Raw genomic sequence first — 22402 nt, forward strand, 5'->3', positions numbered from 1 at the left:
ACTAAGTTTGAATTGTTTCCTTGGAATTCATGAAAAATATAAATGCCATATATCTGTAACCAGCAAAAGGCACCACTTCAAAATCTGTCTCACATATCTGCCACAATCTGTTGAAAGATATGAAATGCTTTTCAAGCTGTGCTCCAGAAATGAAGCCTATCCCTCCATTTTGCAACAATGTCTGAAACATCTCCATGGAAACCGAGAAAATAAGAAACCACAAAAACCTGTAAATAACAAAGGCACCACTTTAGGTTCTGAATGACATATCTACAAAGTTTTGCAGAAACATATTGAAAGGTTTTTGAGTTCTGCTCCGGAAACCAAGCCCATGCCTCCATTTTGAGTCTAAATCAGATATATTTCCATGGAAACCGAGAAAATAAGAAACCACAAAAACCTGTAAATACCAAAAGGCACCACTTTAGGTTCTGACTGATAAATCTACCAAGTTTTGCAGAAAAATATTGAATGTTTTTGAGTTCTAAGACTAAGTCCGAAACGTTTCCATGGAAAAACAAAAAAAATAAAAAAGGCAAAAATCTGTAAATTGCAAAATGCACAATCATAGGAAGGTTCAAATTACTGCATCTATCAATTTTGGTCTAAAAATATTGCATGGTTTTTGAGTTATGCTCCAGAAACAAAATGACAGACGGATGGACAGAGAGACGAAGCTTCGACTATATTCCTCCGCATTACATGCCATGGGATAAAAAGGTGCTCCCATTCGTGACATACATGAAAAAGAATGTGAGAAGTTGGCCCTGATTAAGTAGAAGTTTTGGACCAATGGCAGCATCACCTGACTCGACCTCGGTAATGGCAGCATAACCTGACTAGACCTCGGTACCCATCACTTCAGAATTGAAATTATAAGACCATTTGACTTCATATTCATTTTGTTATATTTTCAATAATCCTCACCTACATGTCCTTTTAGATGATGAAGTGCCCTTTTCTATAAATTTATCCTGCCCTTTCTGAACCCAGCGGGGAACACTGTCATAGTAGCATACACCTGACTCGACATGGGTACCCATCAGGCGGATACAGACTTTTGAGAAAGGTGGGGTGCACACCGTTAAGAAAAGGTGCATGTGCGTATGTGCACACTTTAATTTCACGAGTTTCAATTGTCATTTAACAAAATTTCAGGACAAGGGAGTGGGATGATGGGGATGTGTGCAACCCTACACCTCCCAATCTGGATCCGCCTATGCCCATGGTCTGTAAAAGTCAGCGATCCTAACCCTCCAATCCTGTTGGTTGCCTTATGAAAAAGTCAAGTAACTGAAGATCAATTCCAACGTATGTAAGATAAGATTACATTCCATGATGGGTTTGGGGTAGGATGCATGCACTTTCCACAACAATAGTAGGGAAATGGAGTGTGTTCAAGACTCTGAAAACTTTGTACCATGTTGTTTCTACTCCATGGTCAAAAGAACAAAAGAAAGTGCTTAACTTAGTACGATTTTAAAAAATACCCATGTTTCCACGTTCTAAAAACAAGGCAAAAACCTACAAATGATAAAGTATTTATTATTGTAGAAATGTTGTGTAAATTTACAAAAAAAAGGTTAAATACCACATCACACCACTTGGATCCTCTTCACATGACGGTAGGACTTATGTATGTCCAGTAATCATGTGCATTATCTCATATTATCCCTGTATTATCCCATCTTCCTAAGGATCACAATGTGCGATACAGGGGCTGTATAAATCCGAAATACCTGGAGTTGCCATCTTGAGGTCTCCTAATCACAGGACATCAAGACCTGAAGGTCTCCACATCACAAGATCACACTGTGTGATACAAGGACTGTAGGTCTCCACACTACTTGGTCTCTACCCGGAGGTCTTCTAATCACTGGGCATCAAGACCTGAAGGTATCCACATGGTAGGATCACACTGTGATACAGGGACCGTAGGTCTCCACACTACTTCGTGTCACCAACTGGAGGTGTCCTAATCACAGGACATCAAGACCTGAAGGTCTCCACATCACTAGATCACAGTGATACAGGGAGCTGTCCAAATCACAGGACATTAAGACCTGAAGGTCTCCACTGAACACTTCACTGCTTCCAAAATTTCACTGAGGATGGTGTCTCTGTTTTCTGTTGTTATCTGAAACAACAAGCAGAGTTCTTCACTACTCAGTAGGTAACTATTTCTAGTCCTGTCATATGACTATTTGCTGCAATATTCTGGCATCCACAGGGCTACTCCACTGCTACATACCGTGTAGACAACTGCATCTTTTCTGTAGCGCACTTCCTCCACAAATGAGATTGGTTTTCCCCTGGAGACAGGTATGGTTGCCAGCACAGTTGTCATAGGTTTATCCAGGATGCCCCTCACTGACTGGACAAATGACTGGCTAAACAATTCCATCTTCCCAATCTCATCTATTATAAAAACTGGCTGCTTTACTGGACTTTCTTTCTGGAATGATATGAAACAAATGACCAAAACATCCAAAACTTTTGACATCTCAAAGACCCATTCTATCTTGCATATTGTTCAATGCATATATGCTAACATGTACTGTGAATACAATGCCACTTAGAATGTGGTCAAATACAACACTGATAGTATTTATCAGTTAAGTACAGATTCTAATATTTTTTTTGATTGAGTACAAGACAGGATTTAAACCCTCACCTAGAAAGTGTCACCTAGTCACCAGCACAGAGTCAGTGATCTACTACTCCATTCAGTCACTGCAGCTTTCACAAAACAACAAGTCTAACAGCTGGTAAACCATATACTTCCTGTAATACTGACATGCAGAAATTGGCACATCTCCCATGGTCAACAACCACGACGACAAAATACCATGTAGAAACTTGTATTGCACTTTCTCAGTGAAACACATATTCTAAAAGTCTTTGGTGGAATCCAATCTTGGAATCAAATGCACACTTTCAACTACCCAAGTAGAAAAAGAATACAAATATTACATTCTCTATGCTCTGTGAATTCATAATTGACCCTTCCACAAGCATGCAGCAAGCTCCGGAGAGCCCCAATCTGGCCAATCTCTTGAGACAATTCATGTTAATCTATCTCACATATTACATGTATCCTGTGGTGCAAACAAATGTGCAATCGTAGGTGGGGTTGGCTCAGTCACACCAGTGTTAGTGTTTCACATACTACACTTATCCTGTGGCAGAGATTTGTGCCACTGAAGACAGCCAAGGAAGTGTAACACCCTACTTTACAGTGAATTGGAAGAATCTCCAGCAGTCTGTAATTCTGACAAAGTCAATCAGAGATTCAAAACACTTCCCCTATAGGTTCAGCTGCACATTACTGAAGTGGAATCAAACTTAATAAAAATGATCTTTTCTTCAATACTAGGATCCCCTCGAAGGTATCTTATTGGTGGCCTAAGGTGGCCGAACAAAGTCACCTTACAACTTCATCAACAGGACGAAATGACAGATGAAACTGAACAGAATTGCTGCAGAAATCTTTTACTCCAAGAAGAGAAGAATGCCAAAGCTGTTACCTATTGCTCATCTCCACATGAACCCCACCCTGCTAGGAAAAGACAAACGACCAAGCAAACAATTCAACTGCTTATTCAGTAAATGATACTGTTGGAGTTTGAGCAGGCCCCTGGACCCATGCAGTTAGATGTGAGTGAGATCTTTTGGCAGCACTGGTGTCTCAACCACGAACAATACTGTCCATTGAGGAAGCACTCAACCATTGGTGGGTGTTTCGGAAGATCTTCTGAAGGAAAGTTTTTCATATGAAATGATGAATTATGTGACCGTGGCAGGGCTTGATTTATAATTTTTGTCAGCGTCCATGCTGCTTCAGCAATAACAAACATTTCACTCACAGAACGCTGACTTGAAATTCATTACCAGTAGTGCATGACACCCAAAACACCATGTCAACTAACTGATACATGCAATATTATTACGTAATTATGTAACTACACTGACTGGTTATTTACTGTATTTCTTGATTTATGCTTGGAAATAAATTTCATTGATTTCATTCCAAATGTCATTAATATACAGGACAAAACTAGTTAGGGATATATATAAATTTTGAAATTTTCATTGACTCACTGATAGAATATGAGTCATAAAAATACCAATATCCCTAACTTATTTTGACCAGTATAAATTATTCACAATAATTTCAGCAATACTGTGTGTGAAGTTTTCACAAGTGCACCATTTCAGTGTTGTTAACACTTTTGTTCAGAATAATGCTCCTGGCATCTGGGAACTAAGTGTAGCTGGTGGGGGAAAATGAATAAACCTATCATATATGCCATACTTTGATAATTATTGAAAGATATGTTTGTTGAAATTTGACAATAAGTTGTCAATATAAAGTATTTGGGATAATCTGAGTCTTGTCAAATGCTTCTGTCCACATAAATATCCACCCATAATGATCTACTGTGCCATTGCCCTTGTAAAGTCACATGCATTTTTCCACTATACTAGCTGATTTTCTTGTTGGTTATCTAAATAAACAACATAATTAACAATGGAAAGTCCACTGGACACCGGTATAGCAGGATATACAAACTAGCTTGCCCGACAGAAAAAAACACTAGACTGGGACATTGGGCAATGAGTTATTTCCACCCATGATCATAGTAAAATAATACAATATCAGAATATATAAGACTGGGTATGTTTTAACCAAATCAATGGTAGAACTGGAGGAGTCACATTGACGGCTGAAGGCTATTTTCAGTTTAACTATCTACACATAGATAGATAGACAGATAGATTATGTTTATTTCCTCCAAGTGTATGAAGATTGTTACATATTACAAGATTATGTCACGTTACATATACAATGAATCAATAAACAGTTAATTGTGCAGATATTTTTGAGTGACAGACAAAAAATCAGCTACTAATAATATTACTTTTTTCTACTCCATCACATTTAAATTACCAAGTCTTGTACAAGATCCACCAAGCAAGTCAGCAATAATTACATCATTATTTTCCCAGAATTAAACAACATCAGATATTGGTATAATATCACATATCCTTTCAAACATTTCATTTCTCAAATCATTAAGGTGTGGACAGGACATAATATGTTTCACAATATCAGAGGCTACTATTTCGCATATACGCTCTCTGGATTCAATCTTTTTACGGCCAATGTGAATAAGATGAGATATTTTGTAAAATTTGGACTTATTAATCAGGGCTACTTGCCACAGTCTACTCTCACTGCTATCCGCTGCCACAGCAAACTCTCATAAGCGTCACAGATTTTGGAATTAACAATATCATTACATTTTGCTTTGGAGCATATAATGCCTGTTGTGATGTATGTATTAATTACGTCAGACAAACCATACTTGTTCACGAGATTAACCATGTACAGGATAGGTGACGGGGATATACCAATGATTGTCATACATCTAGATTCAAATAGACAATGAAGAAATAATAGCTTTACAACACAGGCATTCTTTAGAGGGCAGATTCTACCAAACATAAGCAAACAAGATTTTTCTATATACCCTTGGATTGGCAATTGATCCAGGGTATCTATAACCACAGGAGAAGCAGTGCATTTGGGCAGGTCTTGTTCATTTCTACAGAAATACCTTTGCGCTGACTCCAACATGTCCATTTCTTTTGATGGTAAGCTGCTCCAGACAGTGCAGCCGTATAAAGCACATGGTAAAATGACATTGTTCCATATACGACAAACACAAACAGGATTGAGTGAGCCATAGCACAAGCCAAGGTCATGATACATATTAACTAGTTTCCGGGCTTTTTCACATGATGACATTGTTCTATCACATGACTTATTACATGAAGACAGATGAACTCCAGCATATGTAACAGACTGCATGAGAGGCATGGCCGCAGAACCAAGGTACAAACTAACTGGTGAAAGAGATCTGTGTGTATTGAATACAAGCAAGGCGCTTTTACTGATGTTATACTTCAACTTCCACTTCGCACCATAATCATATACAACTTCTAGAAGAGTCGGGGAATTACTTGCATTGCTGGAGGTAATAGTAGTATCGTCAGCAAGAAGAATACCTGGACACTGTCCCCATGGAAGCTGGAGACCTAGCCCTGAGTTATCTAAACTCTGTATTAGATCGTTGATGTATAGGCTGAATAACCAAGCGGAAATCACTCTCCCCTGCCCTACACCCTGCCTAATTCTAAAGACATCAGACAGGAGTGAGTGAGTTTAGTTTTACGCCGCACTCAGCAATATTCCAGCTATATGGCGGTGGTCTGCAAATAATCGAGTCTGGACCAGACAATCCAGTGATCAACAACATGAACATTGATCTGCGCAATTGGGAACCGATGACACGTGTTAACCAAGTCAGCAAACCTGACCACCCGATGCTGTTAGTCGCATCTTACGACAAGCATAGTCGCCTTTTATTGCAAGCATGGGCTGCTGAAGGCCTGTTCGACCCCGGGACCTTCACGGGTAACATCAGACAGGAAACCAGCATAGGAAACACATGATTGCATGGACAAGTATGACATTCGAAGTAGTCTCCAGATTTTACCTCTTATCCCCAGGCTATACGGTTTAAGAAACAATCCATCCAACAACACTCGGTCAAGGGCCTTTTCATTATCAAGAAATATGCAAAAGACTGGAGATTTTCTTTCTCTAAAGTAAGATATGGTTTCTAACAAGGTCAGTGCAGCTGTATCAGCTCCAAGATTTATCCGAAACCCAAACTGGAGGCGATGTGGATAGCTACTTAGCTTAAGTGAAGCCCACCTTTCAATTCTAGACAAAATGACACTTTCAAATAGTTTACCTATTGTTGATGTAAGGGTTATCCTGTGGTAATTGGAGGCGTCACATTTACTTTTCAATTACCCTTTATGTCTTGGTATGATATGTCCAATATCATATATCTCTGGGATACACTCATACTTCAAGATGTTTTTAAACAGAACACAGAGCTGGGATGTTAAGGACCTGCCTGCATACTTTACAATGCTCATTACACAAGATATCAGGACCAGGAGATTTGCCATTCTTATGGCATTTCAATGAGACGATTTTATCACTTGTAAATGGAGTATCCAATATTTCAGCAACAGAAATTTCCTCACAGACACCCTTTTCAAAGTCATGATCATAGTCCTCTAGTTGTACAGTTCAGAAGGTGTTGCTAGTTTACTGAAATATTTGCCAAATGTGTTACATATCTCTTGAGAAGTGCTGCTAATTTGAGATTCAAAAGTTAGGGTTCTGATGTGCCCCTTTTTATTTCTCAATCGTTTGGTTGTTCTAAAAAAGTTGTTTGTGTCCAATTCAGCATCATTATAAAGTTCTTGTAGCTTTTCATTTTCAGATTTTCACTTACATGTTCTAAACATTCTTCTGAACATAGACTTTGCTTGTTTATATTGTACATATGTAACATCATCTTTTGAGCGTGGTTTACCATTTTCTACCCAAGTCTTGCGTTTTCTTCGCATATCAACATGAACAGGCTTGACATTGTCTCTCTTCCAGCCAGGGTTAAGATATGGTCGAAAAGACGTTACTGGAACGTATGTAACAGCTGCTGCTAGAGGACACTGAGTAATGCACTCATTGTATGCTTGAATGCAGTCACTTACACATGGATAACTATTAGGGGTAAAGTCTAGCCCATGGAAATAGTTTTCTGTTTCGTAGTGGTAGAGTGTCTTTTCATCACAGATTGCTTTACGTCAGTTCAGTCTATGTCCACTAGAATGAGCTGCTTCTGGTAGAACATTGAAGGTCATCATCACATGCAGGTGGTCCGATACTGAGAATGGAGCGTTGGTATCTATGCGGTGGCTTAACACACTGCTCATGTTTTCCTCTCTCATGAATATGTAGTCTATCAAGGATTTGACAGTTCCACTTTTGTTGCTGTAGGAGTACACCATGTTATCATGTTGAGGTATAACAGAAGATAGATGTCTCTCAGTCACAGCTTGCCACAGATGTCTAGCACGCAGTTTCAACGCATTTTTTTGTCGTAGGTCCGCATTAAAGTCTCCTGTAATTATGGTGGTGCCAATCTGAGAATAAATGTCATACAGTGTCATGACGTCATTAAAAGCTTCTGTATAAGCACTATCAGCAACACTGGACGACGGGAGGTGGGTACCCAATAGGAATAAGCTTTGTGAGGTAAATTTGATTTCAACTACTACTATCCTGTCACTCGGTGTGTCAACCGCATAGATTGACATATACCAGAGCGTATGAAGAAGCAGATGCCGCCAGCTCCGTGTTGATTACCTTCACATAGGAGTGACAGAGTTCAGTGTTAATGCTGCACACATCCTCCTGAAGGAACTATTATGGGAAGACTTGAAGTAGCCCTGTTCTGTAAGAACGAGAGTGGATGTCAGAAGATCTGAAGTCAAAACAACCTTGATTGTTGGGGACCAAGAGGGATCTTCTTGATCTTGTCCATCCTACACTCAGAGACAAATGTTCTGTGATGGTATGTTTTGAAGATTGTCCCAGTAAAGTGTAGATGCTAAGAGGCAATTTGAAGATCACACACACACACACACACCCCTCCCCACCTTTAATGAAGAACAGTGTGCAGGTTAATCGCCACTGAAATACTAATACTTGGAGCACCAAGGTGGCCACCAAGTAATGACTGTTGCTGATACTACCGGTATGTCATATTGTCATTTGAAGCCATGTGTGTCTCACTTCCTCTGTCGCTAAAGGATTTGTTCCAACATTCAAAAGGGTGTGCCTTGAGTGATTTTCCCAAATGGAAGAATAAAGGATTTATGAAGTCCCCAATGAAGACCACTGCAGTGTAGAAGACCAAGTGTATTCCACAACTGGCTAAAGACAATCAACACACACTAGAATCTATATGCAGCCACAAAGTTTACTCTTCCTATTGGCCATGTCAAATGAACAATCTTTAAATAGGAAACCAAAATGATGAAACAGAAAAAATTATGTCTCTAACAATATGTGTCTTCACTCAGTAGTGGTAAGGAAAAGAATGAATATTGTAAAGACACAGATCACTGATCTCACCCAGTGCATGCTACACACTTGTGGATGGGCCCTTTATGACTTGACTGGTTTGTGGGTGGTGTTATGAGGCTGGGAACATAAAGGGCACTGGTCTTAAGTTACATCTGCTTATCATCCAAATACTTCATAGACATGCTACATGCGTGAGTACATGTTATAGTGTCATAGAGCTCAACAGTATGAGGTGGCAGTCTATCAAATTTTTATAAATGGGCATATGAAGTCTTCCTGTGAAAAAGTACAAAAATTTTCAGCAAGTGTGATACTTCAATGATATTTTCATCTTGTTACTGTAAGTTGGCCTTGCTAACTACACATTAACCATGAAGACATGCATGGCCGTGTCACATGTCACCATGTTTTTGGAGCCCCATGCTAACCTGAAATCTTAAATTTGAAGCTGTCTTCTAGCTGTCCGACTCACCTTAGTATTCAAGGTTGGAATGGCTGTTCGTTCAAATGACTGCAGATCCACAGAATACTGGCCCACTCGGTACTCCCTTCTACGTCCAGAGAATGTGTCACACTGCTCACTGCAAGTTTTATGCTGTTTGATATCATAGTATCAGAAATGACACAGCTAACAGATTTTTACTAACACTATAATTCATATAAATGCAAGCCAAATCGAAAAGCAAATACACAAAATGAGTTGTTCTCAACCCCTCTATCTACAGAGTTAGCACTTTCAGAGACCTCCACTAACCCTGTGTTTCTGGTGACTGATAGAGGTAATTTGAGCATGCAATAACCAAGGGAATGAGGATCTGGGGCTTACTATATGTTTATGGAAATGCCTTTGAAATATAGAGGATGGAGCTCTCATGTTCTTTTATGTCCATCCAAACAGAAGCTTAACAACCTACCTGACTCGGGCAAGGGGTCCTCTAGTACCATGTAATGTAACTACATCAAAACCAGTTCTCTTGCCATTTACCCGCACCTCTTCTGTGTAGAAGCCTTGAGTAACAAGTCCGGCTTCATTTAAAGATTTACAGGCCTTGTGAATTAAGGTGGTCTTGCCAATCCCTGTGGAGTAGCAACACCAAATGAACAACACTGTGCTTCAACTATGTTAACTCCACACCTCAAACACCAATTCATATATCCAGCCCATTTCGTTACAAATATTATTTTTATCTGATTCAGTTTCTTCTATTGCTGTAGTGTTTTAAGTCATTAGGATAGTAGTTTCGTAACTGCAGGCTTTTGGATTAGTCTACTTTTAAAATAAATTAAATGGGGTTGGGGTAGTCCATGTTCTTATCACTGTGTCCTATTTGTTCTAACTAAAACCTTGTTTTCATTGGCTTCTATAAACTGTGCACTTTCAACATCTGTCAATGAGATACCAGCTGATAATGTGAAAGAGATCTCTACACTTTAAGGTTTACAATATATACAATCACTTGCTACTATCTATGCATTTGTACAATGATATATGGAGTTTGTGTTGTGTTAAATGATATTTAAGATCCTTAAATACATGTATATCTATCTTTCGTATGGTGAACATGTCACAACTCACATTTCATTAGGCCAAGAAAACATAAAATACTTAAAATCATTATTCTATCTTTCTACGCATTTGTTTTTGAGTGCATGCATAACTTTCATAACATGTGCCATGGTTTGTGTTAACTATATTAATACATGTGTTACCTATATAGGAAACTACTTGGTCTCGACCTCCAAGAAATGCAAAACCATTTGCTAAGTATACGATATGAGACAACAAACCTACATCAGTGATTGTGTCCAACAAAATGTTTGGCGGAAGAATAACATAATATATGGTTTACTTCATTCTGTTAAAATGAAGACAACCATTTCATACATCATTGCCTAGGATATTCATGTGTGAGTATGTACATACATGTATGTGAGAGGTGCGGCATGAGTTTTGCATGTTGTCTTGCGCACAGGGACTTGTAACGCTAAAAACTGCCATCAGGGTATATATTGTCCCTGATGGGGTATTAGTACTGTAAAAAGGAGAACTTGATGTCAGTTTTAGCGTTAGTCCCTGTGATCTTGTGTCATTTTCTATTTGGTGAATTACATGATAATATGTCGCTATCACCCCCATGAATAAGCCAAATATATAGAGAAAGATTTATACCCGTAACCCCCGTATATTTATTTATTAATCAATCGATGCTTAGATTATAGTTCTTATACCTGTATTGGGATCGTTGTGATAAATTTCGAGTCTCTTATTATGAGTATTCACGTTTTCCGCTAAGTGGTATAAATTCATTCCTTTGGCCGAATCGACACTGCAATTCAATATGAACGTAGAATGTTCTAAGATTAAAACATGTCAGTTAGCATTTTTAGTTCACCCGGACTTCTACTACCTGGTGTGCCTGTCAAAAATATATGTCTTGCCGTGGTTCCTGAAACTGCCATAGTTCAAGAGCTACCGCAATCACCTGTCACTGACAACTTAAGCCACGTGCATAAACGAAAACAAACTGTCTCGCGCACGGAGAAGGAAAGATAACTCTTGTTTCAGATCTACTTCCGGGAAAATAATGAGAAGCTGTCAAATATCGTAACAATATGTTTTTAGACATCAAGACTGATTAGACAACATTAGACTGATAAAGTGACGCATCAGTTTGTGTTATACCATGTTTCATTAGATTCCCTTGACCAAAGGTTGAATTTGTTGCTATCAACAACGGACCATGGGAAATTCTGGAATCAAGCAACACATCGACACAGCACAGAAGACTGGAACTTGCCAGCTGTGTAAACTGGGATTGAAAGAGGTTCGTACTTAGTGTCTAGTGTCACAAGAGGATCCATTGAATGTCAGTTAATATCTAGTATATTATGTGCTAGAGTAATCAATGTTAAATGTAAGCATATCGCTGAAGGGTCAGGATCCAGGATGGATGAACATGATGAAGAGTATAAGAAATGCCATAACTTGTTCATATTTTCAGCTTTTGGCAAGGTCAAATACTCGTGAATTAAGGTTATTTCAACGATGCTGATAATTTTTAAATGGAAGCAAGCGCAATGCAAATGACCGACCGACCTCTACACCCCACAAAGCCATAAATTATGGTAGCACCCACATTTTATTAAAGAAAAGTAGGTATAGGGCATGCTTGTCTATTTGCTGCCCCCTTCTCCCCCCACCCCTCCTCCCTTGCTTATGTGAGTCTGACCTGACCAACACCAGTTCAATTAAACATCACATCACATCTATGTTTTTTGGCTTACATTAATTTAACCCCCAATCCCATTCCCAAGACGCCACACATAGAAAAGTCTGCCAGTGTGTGCTGATGACTGATGTGTGCAGTAGGATTTACAGTGCAGTTCTGCATCTCCAAATGGCTGCAAAAGTTAACCTGTTTTAGATATAACAGCCATATACATAATTATCTTACCTCACAGATAAATGTCTTTTTCTGATTAGCTAAGTGCTCTTCTGTTGTTTTCAATTTTCCCCCACTTACAAGGGAGGCACATTTCAATGTGCCCTGCAGCCAATGGCAACTCATTTGGTACTTCACGGTAATACTACTTTATACTGAATCACATGATGCATGGAAATTAGCAATGTTTTGTTTATGCAAATCGATGGAAGGGAGATAACTCTAAATCTGTTTCTTGTGTCATCTGCAAAATCTAGCAATGGCTATGCTAGATGCCTCACATTCCAATAAGTTTATTTTGACAAAACATTCAAATGTAGTCCCTGTGAATATTAAGAAGGGGAATTACACTTTACTCAGACAGTGCCTGCGGGAAAAACAGCAACATTCAAGATTCGAATCGTTTGATTCACACAGGTTGGATGAAGTTAACGATCCAATGCCCATGCTTCAAACAGTTCAGGCTCAGGGAACATAAACAAACATGGAGGGTACATCAATCCCCTCATGACCAGTGAACAACTTATATTATAATATGATTCCAAATACATGTACATGTACTTCATTTTGTCTAAAGTGAAGGATTCAAGATTCAAAGCAAACCTTTTTTGGTATTACTTTGAGGCTGTCATCATCATAATTCAGAAGAAAACAAATGTGTAATTTGTATATCCTGTATTTCAATTTTCTTATTTCAGTTTCCAGAGGATCTTCAGGCACTGACTGGAAATCTTCGCACCTTAGACCTGTCAGAGAATAAGATCCAGTTACTGCCACCACTTATTGGCAGATACAGTCATCTGAAGAGTCTTAACCTGAGCAACAACAAATTAGGTTGGCATTGTTGAATAACATCATTAATGGTACTATCATGTATCATGTATGCCAGCATGATTACATGACTAAGAAGATTCGTACCTTAGAAGGCCAGCTATAGCTTATATGTGTGATTCATAGTAACAGGTGGATTTGGACATGAAAACTAATGTTAAACAGAGATCATGCTGATGGACCGATCTAAGTGCTGAAACATTGCTATGGCGAATAATGTTTGCAAACATGGGCGTCACTAATTTCTTTTCATGAAATGAAATTTATTTGATAGCAAAGGTTTACATGTTGACTCATATCAATCATCATAGTGACTTTGAAGATTACTCCTGATTTCTGTACACTCATTGTCCATTCCACTAAATTAGGTACACTTGCACCAATCTAAACCACTGCTTTGTTGCGCATTGACAACCACTTTAACATTTAGCTTGCTATATAAATGCAATGATTTTACATGACTGGAAGTATTGTTAGTCACAAGTAGAAGCCCACTGAGCTGATAACTGAAAAATGTTGCCAGCCCTGTTAACATGTAACCAGCCCTGTATTAACAATAGAAAATTGAGACATGGTGTTAAAGGAAAGTAATTAATGAATTACTTGTAGTGAGGTAAAATTAAACATGTGCAAAAGCAAGTATAACAAAACTGTGACTTGGTGCTCACTGTTAATTAATTCAGTGTCACTGTCACCAGAAAAAAACGACATGGCCTGAAACAACCGAAAGAACAATAACTGATTCTTAATTCCAGGTTCACTTCCGGAGGATATTGGAAAACTGAAGAAATTGGAGACTCTGAACCTTGAACATAACAGCATTACTACACTACCAGCTACAGTGAAAAATCTGTCAAACTTACGCAATATTAACCTCTCTGGAAATGGCCTTAGACAGTTTCCCACACAGCTGGTTGGGTTGAAAAACTTAGATGGTGTTGATCTCTCACGGAACTCAATAACGGAAATACCAGAATGTGTTAGTGCAATACAAGCAATTGAAATCAATCTTAATCAAAACCAGGTGAGTTGTCATTTTTGTTTAATGGAAAGTTTTAAAGAATATACGTAAATAAAGTATAAATATAACTAATATTCACAAACTATGGGAGATTATCACAGTGAACACCATTGCAAGATTATTCCGTCCTATCACGGGCAGGTAGCTGTGTGGTCAAAGGCTCACATGCCAAACACCCAAAGTGTTCGCTCATCATGCAGGCTCAAGTGACAAGTGGTCCATGGTGAACAATTTCGTGTGCAGAGTTGCATCCCTTGTGAGGATCCCCTGTTTGCAAATACATGTACACAGAATCAACTGGATTATGATCCCTGGATTGTAATCTCTGTTTTCACTCATGCGTTGCACAGGTGTGGAAATATCTAGCACATGAAGTTTGTTGCACTGACGTCCCTGTGTAAACTACAGCATGATATACTGATCCAAACTTAACTTACACAACACGCTTGCTGTGCTGACTCTAACTAAGCATGGAGGCATTAGATAACTGTGGTTCAGTCTATCTGAAGTGCTTTGTACCTTGGCCTGCATCAGACTAGTCGTCATCACATAGTGCATCTTTTTTGTCACAGTGTATGTTTGTTACTTATTGCCTCTCTCATATCTTGACCAGACAGTTTGGTGATTGATAATATAGGCACACAAGATATATTGTCCTAAGGGAAAGATGTTACACTGTCAGCCCCATTTCTAATGCTGGAGATAGTAGGGATGCCCTATAGGCCAGGTCACCCCATTCCTAATGCTGGGGATAAGGATGCGCTATAGGCCAGATCACCCCATTCCTAATATTGGAGATAATAAGGATGCACTGTAGGTCAGGCCACCCCATTTGTAATGCTAGGGATAATAAGGATAGGCTATAGACCAGGTCACCCCATTTCTAATGCTGGAGATAATAGGGATGCACTATAGGCCAGGTCACCCTATTCCTATTGCTGGGGATAAGGATGCGCTATAGGCCAGGTCACCTCATTCCTAATACTGGAAATAATAAGGATGCACTGTAGGTCAGGCCACCCCATTTGTAATGCTAGGCATAATAAGGATAGGCTATAGACCAGGTCACCCCATTTCTAATGCTGGAGATAATAGGGATGCACTATAGGCCAGGTCACCCTATTCCTATTGCTGGGGATAAGGATGTGCTGTAGGCCAGGTCACCTCATTCCTAATACTGGAAATAATAAGGATGCACTGTAGGTCAGGTCACCCATTCCTATAATAGCCCTTGATAATGGCATACATTTCTGGTGACCAATGCAAGTCAAGTTTATTTCTAAAGTGGGGAGACCTTAGGTCCTTATCACTGTTACGTACATGGGAGTCATTATCTTTTCATACAAATAGGATATTTTGACAAGCATTGCTTTGTACACATAAATAGCTAAGTTGTTTGTAACCCCAAATCTCCAAACAGTTTTTCTCACAATGTTTACATGGTAATACCGCAAACAGAATACTGTTCGAAGTGATGGACTCTCTTCACATGCATCTTTCAATGTTGTCACAGGTGTCTCGCCTTCCTGAAGCATTAGCTGACTGCCCCCGCCTCAAGGTACTGCGACTAGAAGAAAACTGTCTGGAGATCTTGGCATTTACTCCGAAGATAATGAAGTCTTCCAAAATTGCACTGTTTGCTATTGATGGCAATGTATTTGACATGAAGGCCTTCCACAACCTAGAAGGTTATGATGAAGTAAGTCTGTCTGTCTGTCTGTCTGCTATAAACTGAGGAGAACGATGGGAACACCATTTAATCACAGTGTTCCTCAATTTATTATCAGGTTCTCACTAACAGTGCAAGACCAATTTGTGAAGAAACCTGGAAAAGAATAAGGGAACACTTGTACTATAATGTGTTCCCTTTTTTTGTTTCTCTCAGTATAAATCTGAAACAGTGTCAGTGTTCTTAGTCTGTATAATGATCATGGTTAAAATGCATACTTTTGTCCTTATCCTGACTCATGCTTAATTGCTTGTTTCCCTCTTCTATTTGAAAATTAGTGTAACACTGAAATCCCTTTAAGATTCCTTCTTCAAAAGCGGACGTAAAGAGGACACTCACCCACAAGTACCCTCCCTTTCCTCTATGTTTTGAAGCAGATATTGGTCACATGATGGGTCATAATTGTCACTCTCCCCAAATATTCATAGCCCAAACACAGGGATTTGCAGGAAAATCCAAGTGACATGAAGAGGGGTTGGGAGGGTTGACCTCATGGGTAAAGATAAGTGTAAAATATCAGTTTTATTCAGAAAGTTACATATTTTGTTCAGTGTTTGAAATGGTATTGATTGTCATATAGATGTTCATGAAATACAGGCTGCAGTCATCAGTCATGTGTTCACTGATATTTTAGTGCCAAAATTTCATAAATAAAACTTCGTACATAGTATGTATTTAACACTGTTTTAAGTTATCACCCTTTTGGAGCAGGATATTCTCACCTTTTCACAAACACTGGGCATTGTCATGATTTATGGTGTTTCATAATCACATCTTATGCATTTAGTAGAGATTTCTCATGTTTATGGCAAGGTTTTGTTGCTTTTATTTGCACAGCCTTTTATATTTTTTTTCAGTATATGGAAAGATACACAGCAACAAAGAAGAAGTTCAACTGATATTGTAATCTGTGGTGCTGGAGGAACGTTACAACCTATCCATTTGTGCATTGTAATTCATAAAAACAAGTACAACATACAGGATTACTCAAGATCAGATGTCAGTTGACCTATAAAAATGTGACTCCTCAATTCTGACCAATGTCCCCAAGTAAAATATTTCATTTTTGCAATTAGCAGGTTACATGTTTTCACAATCAATATATTTTTATTTTTTTCATGCTATATCAGCTATTATAAATACAGATTTTCCTAAAAGTAAATGAAAAATGGTAAGGCTAAGCCTGGGTAACCAATGTTTTTAGTTAAGTGTTGTGCAAAGTATGTATTTGAAAATATTGTCTTTACATAACTATCATGAAAACTCTTGTAAGATAAATCAATGTGATGACCAAGAAAATGGGAAACACAAACCACCAGACCGGTCTGTACATGTATTAACCCATTGTAGACCTTTTTAATACTGAGTCTGCAGTGATCAGAAAATCTGGTTCACTCCCATAACGCAGACCTCCCAAAATACAGATAAAAATAGAAGGGTGATTACTCAGGCGAGTCACCCCTTATTTCAGAATGGACAGGTTTATACTTTCATAAAGATGGAAAACAAGAAGGGACTATGTGGACATCTTTGTCTGATACTAGTGAAACATTCAAAACAATATATACCATTTGTTTTAAACAATTCTATTTCCCAAACTGGAACCAGATTGGTAAACAAGCAGGATGTTTTTGAGGTATTCCCACTCCTGGTCGCCATCATCATGTGATACAGGATTTAATAAATCTTTAAAACATGTATGCCATGTTTCTGGTAAAATATTTTTTGTATCAGATCGCTTGGATGGATATTTTAAACATTTATATATGATTGATTAAATAGATATTGATGAAATATAGGATGATGTGCTACAAAACTCGTTACATGGGTGATACCATTTGTTCTTAATGAAGGGTAAAGCTTACTAATCTTCCATGCAACTTACCTTAGCAAGTGTAAGCAAGTTGTATAAACAGGTCTGTGTTTTGGGAGGAGACAGGAAATATGTATGCATTGCATTGGAAGAATCTGGTAGAATGTAAAACTAAATTTTCTGTATTAGGTGTTTAGGTATATGGCTGTGGTCAGTTGAGTCTGTTAACCAGAAACACAAAAGAAACTAGAGTGTCACCCAACTGGATGCACTGCTGTTGCAGACCCTCAAATGGCAGGAGTGCTACTCAGTGTCTTTCTTTGCTCTAACCCATTTGTATCCTACTGTTGTTGTCATGTGTCTCTTACAAATACCAGATGCACCTGCTGATTACAGGTAAACTGATTTTGAAAAAAGTATTTATGTAACAGCTGTTCAACATTCTCTTTACAGATGATTTGGTGTATATACTGTAGTTATGAAGCAGAGATAATCAAAACCATCCTCTGTATATCCAGGTCAAGCATTTTGGTAAATGCTGATAGTTTTGGTTTCAGTTTTGCAATATCTATGCCAATAATTCTCTAGCTGGGTTTCTGGGTTACAATAGGTCCTCAGCATCCATACTGGCTGGTTGTAGCGTGGGGTTTCTGATTTAGGATAGATACCCATTTGTCTGTGCTGGTTGTACCATGGATTTTTGGGCTAAGGATAGGTCCCCTGTGATCTGTGCTTGTTGTACTGTGGAGTTTCTGACTGAAGATAGGTCCCCTGCGGTCTGTACTGGTTGTACTGTGGAGTTTCCGACTGAGGATAGGTCCCTTGCGGTCTGTGCTGGTTGTACCGTGGTGTTTTTGGCTAAGGATAGACCCCTAGCGGTCTGTGCTGGTTGTACTGTGGGGTTTCCGGCTGAGGATTGGTCCCCAGTGGTCTATGCTGGTGTACCATGGGGTTTCTGGGTTAGAATGTGTCCCCAGCAATCTATGCTGGTTAAAACAGGTTACCAATAGCCTAAGCTGGTTGTAGGAGGTTATCAAATGAATTGAGGAATCAGGCTCATTGTATGAAAATGTCCCCAGCAGTCTGTGCTGGTTGTGCTGCGAGGTTTCTAGGTTAGGATAGGTCCCCAGCAGTCTGTGCTGCTGTACCAAGGGGTTTCTGGGTTAGAATATGTCCCCAGCAATCTATGCTGGCTGTGGGGTGTCTGGGTTAAAATAGGTTTCCAATAGTCTAAGCTGGTTGTAGGAGGTTATCAAATGAATTGAGGAATCGGGCTCAGTGTATGAAAAGTATGTATGTGTGTATGTCATTTTCTAGTTACTCTGAAAGGTTATGGAGAAGTGTTACACATAACAGACCCATGGGACTGTGGGAGGGAAGGACAAACAGTACAGTTTATAGGTCACTATTTCACACATTCAATATGTTAAGTAGTAGTTTCGCATAGGCAGGAAATTGTTTAATATTCATATTTGAGTGTAGTACCTGTGTCATATTTTGTCAGGAAGTAAAACTTTGGGGTTGAGATGCCTTGTATTGAAATATTTGACACTATATTTGCATGTTTGAAAAAAATCTTGCTGATGTTTTATTTCAATAATGACATTTATCACATATTTATTAAGCTTTTTGTTGATATTTATTTAATGTTCACTATATTGTCTTTTGTTGCCTTATGAAGACACATGTTATAAGATTATTAATATTGTCTGCTTCACAATACACATGTTCACCCTGTGTTATACTGCCAGCCTGCAAATGCAACATCATCAGCTTTTCCTTGAAGTTTGTAGAACATTATGAATACACCGTTAACAGCCTTTTGAGAAAGGGGTCTTCCATTATTGGGAATGGTAGGGGGTTGGGGGGGATTCCACACTTCATTTTCACTCAAATTTCAATGGTCATTTAACACAATTTCAGGACAAAAGGGGGTAGGGGTGTTGGGGGGATGCGCACCACTTTGACACTCGGGCCTTGTCATGAACTGACAAGCTTTTAGTTCAGTAGCACTGATAGACTATGAACCAGCTTTGGCCATGTTATCTTACAGAACCATGTACACGATGATTAGGACATTCCTGGAAGCATTCAATCATCAGAAGCATACAGGGTTACATCTCCGTGTTACAAGTTGCCATTGTAGGCATGTGAAGTGTTCTGTATTTTCCATGTGATTTGCTCAACGTTACACAGATGGTAACATGCACTGGTCTTTGTTTGTTTAAGAGTTGTTTTGTATGTAAAGGCACAGTCTCCAGACATCCTGTCAGTCCAAGAGGATTCTGGGAAGCCAAAGTGGCAAATACGGGTCTGTCTTCAGTAGATTTGTTGGGGGTGCTAGGAGATGAAGCCATGGATTTTCATGGATGACAATGTTGTACATCTATATAAGAGTTCTGATATGTCATCTTGTGAGCTAATATCAATTAATCAACAAACAGCACAGGAAAAAGATAAGGAGTTGCTTTCGAAAAGTAATAGATTTAAAATGGTGTTAGAAAGTATTTACGAAAAGAAACATGAACTTTCTGGTGACAGATAACTTTTTTTTTAAGTGTGCCATTGGGCACCAGGCAGACAATATATGTTTGCCCTTGTGAAAATGGGTGTGCCCGTATCTTTGGATGATCTAGTCTTAAAACATTACAATAATGATGTCATTTCAATTTATTGTAAATAAATCAGTAAATACAATGTGCACCTGTACTCTGAGAGATGGATTCCTTGAACACTATCTTGACTACATGAATAATACAGCTCGTCTTGTCCTGGTCCCATTACCTAACTCAGAAACTATGACATCATCCATAGTGAGATTTATAGGCACTGGGATTGATAGTTCTCTTCCCATGTTAAGCTGTGAGATAAGAGTGCCACTGATAAATAGTTTGATGAATTGTAAAAATAGGTTTTAAGTTTTTTTTAATTAATCAAGTTTATTGCATTTTCCATTAAATAAATCGTGGTGAGTATTATCTGTATACATTTAGGTGTGATATCAGGGCAATTAAAAAATATTTCATCTGTGACATTTAAATAATTACCTTGCCATATCACACAAATCAAAACCGCACATTATCAGTTAATAGCACTTAAATGATTAAATGATTGTATTAAGAAGTGAAATGAGAACATGTTTAAAACCTTTAAGGAACACTTCAGTGATAAGATACATTGATAAGAGAAGTCACATTGTAAACATCCCTGTACCCCCTGTCTTAGTTCAGGAATATTTTTGCCAATTTGATACTTACTTTTGCTGTTCTTTTGCCCATGTTATGCCTTTGTATAGTCAGAGCATACTGCCCGTGTTGATATGTGCTAGGAATTTTAGCTTTAGTTTGATATACAGTACATGTAATTTCTTTTGATAATGACTTTCATTTGGGTTGTGCGGGTATGGAACCTTCATGGTGTAATTGATTGAAGATTGGTATACCTGTGGGGAGTAGTTAAGTAGAGGAAACTAGATGATTCTAGAAACATGTTTGTTATTCCAGATACTCGAAGGAAATATCAGTGATTATCAACAATATGAGTGGTTTAAGTCAGTGATATGTGTGTACCATGTCCATGTTCCAGGTGAACATCACCCCTTTCCTCAATAACCCATGTAGACAGGACCAGTTTCTGGCATGCATACATCTAATAAACAGCAACACTGAGAGCCCAGAAAAATGTACACAGACATACTAAACAGAATTATAACTGGAACACAATCAACAATAACTGGAAGTGTTCAGTCTGTAAATAGAGACTGGTCTTAGTCTAGTAAACTTGAAGCTAATGATCCTGTAAAGTGTCATAAATCTGATAGTCCTGATCCCTTAGCAGTGCTGGTGACTATTCAGATCTGTTGAAAACAACTTAGAATTGAGAGCAGAATGTTGTTAAAAAAGCTACCTAGTGATATTAAAAATACAAACTCTTTGGTTTATGTTTGTTGTTTGTGAAGAGGTTTCAAACATGGTTATGAGAGGACTGGCCAATGTTTCTTGCATGTGAAACTTGATTGTCTTCTTGACTACACAGAAATGACTTGATTTGAGACAGTAAGCTCACTGACACAAATAGTGAGTGTGGGTGAGTGAATGTTATTTTATACACTGCTTCAACAGTCTTAATTTAGCCATTAGTCCGAACACCAGATTCAAGTAAAATGTCTTTCGGTCCAGAAATTAGCTTCACTGCACATATGCTGACAGTAACGTCTAGTAAAACTATGTCATATGGTCACAACTACCCATTTCACACACTTACTACCTGATATTCGTTTTAATCTTATGTTGGACATTACGTGTCTAACTTTTCAAAACTGACCTTGTCTGCTCCGCTGTCCTAAAACAGCTAACAGTGCAGTGGGGTAGCCTAGTGGTTAAAGCGTTCGCCACGCGGAAGACCTGCGTTCGATTCCCCACATGGGTACAATGTGTGAAGCCCATTTTCTGGTGTCCCCTGCCGTGATATTGCTGGAATATTGCTAAAAGCGTCATTAAACTAAACTCACTCACTCACTCACTCACTCACTCCCACTGCTAACTTGTGA

The 22402-nt window shown here is 38.6% G+C and overlaps 2 protein-coding genes across 2 annotated transcripts; one reads left to right on the forward strand and one right to left on the reverse strand.

Annotated features, from left to right (window-relative positions):
- Window positions 1–1529: 1529 nt before the first annotated feature.
- On the reverse strand, window positions 1530–11568 carry LOC137294109 (cancer-related nucleoside-triphosphatase-like). The gene is made up of 5 exons (XM_067825064.1): window positions 11425–11568; window positions 9931–10093; window positions 9489–9597; window positions 2252–2455; window positions 1530–2137 (listed from the first exon to the last, which is right to left on the reverse strand). Exons 1-5 carry the CDS (start codon window positions 11474–11476, stop codon window positions 2057–2059), a joined length of 609 nt encoding a protein of 202 aa, XP_067681165.1. The 5' UTR covers window positions 11477–11568; the 3' UTR covers window positions 1530–2056.
- Window positions 11569–21786, forward strand: LOC137294108 (leucine-rich repeat-containing protein 57-like). Its single transcript, XM_067825063.1, has 5 exons — window positions 11569–11841; window positions 13158–13293; window positions 14046–14314; window positions 15825–16010; window positions 16898–21786. Exons 1-5 carry the CDS (start codon window positions 11758–11760, stop codon window positions 16937–16939), a joined length of 717 nt encoding a protein of 238 aa, XP_067681164.1. The 5' UTR covers window positions 11569–11757; the 3' UTR covers window positions 16940–21786.
- Window positions 21787–22402: the final 616 nt, after the last annotated feature.

This window comes from Haliotis asinina, chromosome 8, assembly GCF_037392515.1.
Source record: "Haliotis asinina isolate JCU_RB_2024 chromosome 8, JCU_Hal_asi_v2, whole genome shotgun sequence".
Lineage (NCBI taxonomy): Eukaryota > Metazoa > Mollusca > Gastropoda > Lepetellida > Haliotidae > Haliotis > Haliotis asinina.

Coding starts and splice junctions, on each gene's coding strand:
- LOC137294108 (XM_067825063.1), top strand. CDS start 11,758: ATGGGAAATTCTGGAATCAAGCAACACATCGACACAGCACAGAAGACT. Junction 13,294..14,045: donor CCTGAGCAACAACAAATTAG/GTTGGCATTGTT, acceptor TCTTAATTCCAG/GTTCACTTCCGGAGGATATT. Junction 16,011..16,897: donor ACCTAGAAGGTTATGATGAA/GTAAGTCTGTCT, acceptor ATTTTTTTTCAG/TATATGGAAAGATACACAGC.
- LOC137294109 (XM_067825064.1), bottom strand. CDS start 11,476: ATGGCAGTTTCAGGAACCACGGCAAGACATATATTTTTGACAGGCACA. Junction 2,456..9,488: donor TTCCAACCTTGAATACTAAG/GTGAGTCGGACA, acceptor ATATCATTCCAG/AAAGAAAGTCCAGTAAAGCA. Junction 2,138..2,251: donor AAGATGCAGTTGTCTACACG/GTATGTAGCAGT, acceptor TTGTTGTTTCAG/ATAACAACAGAAAACAGAGA.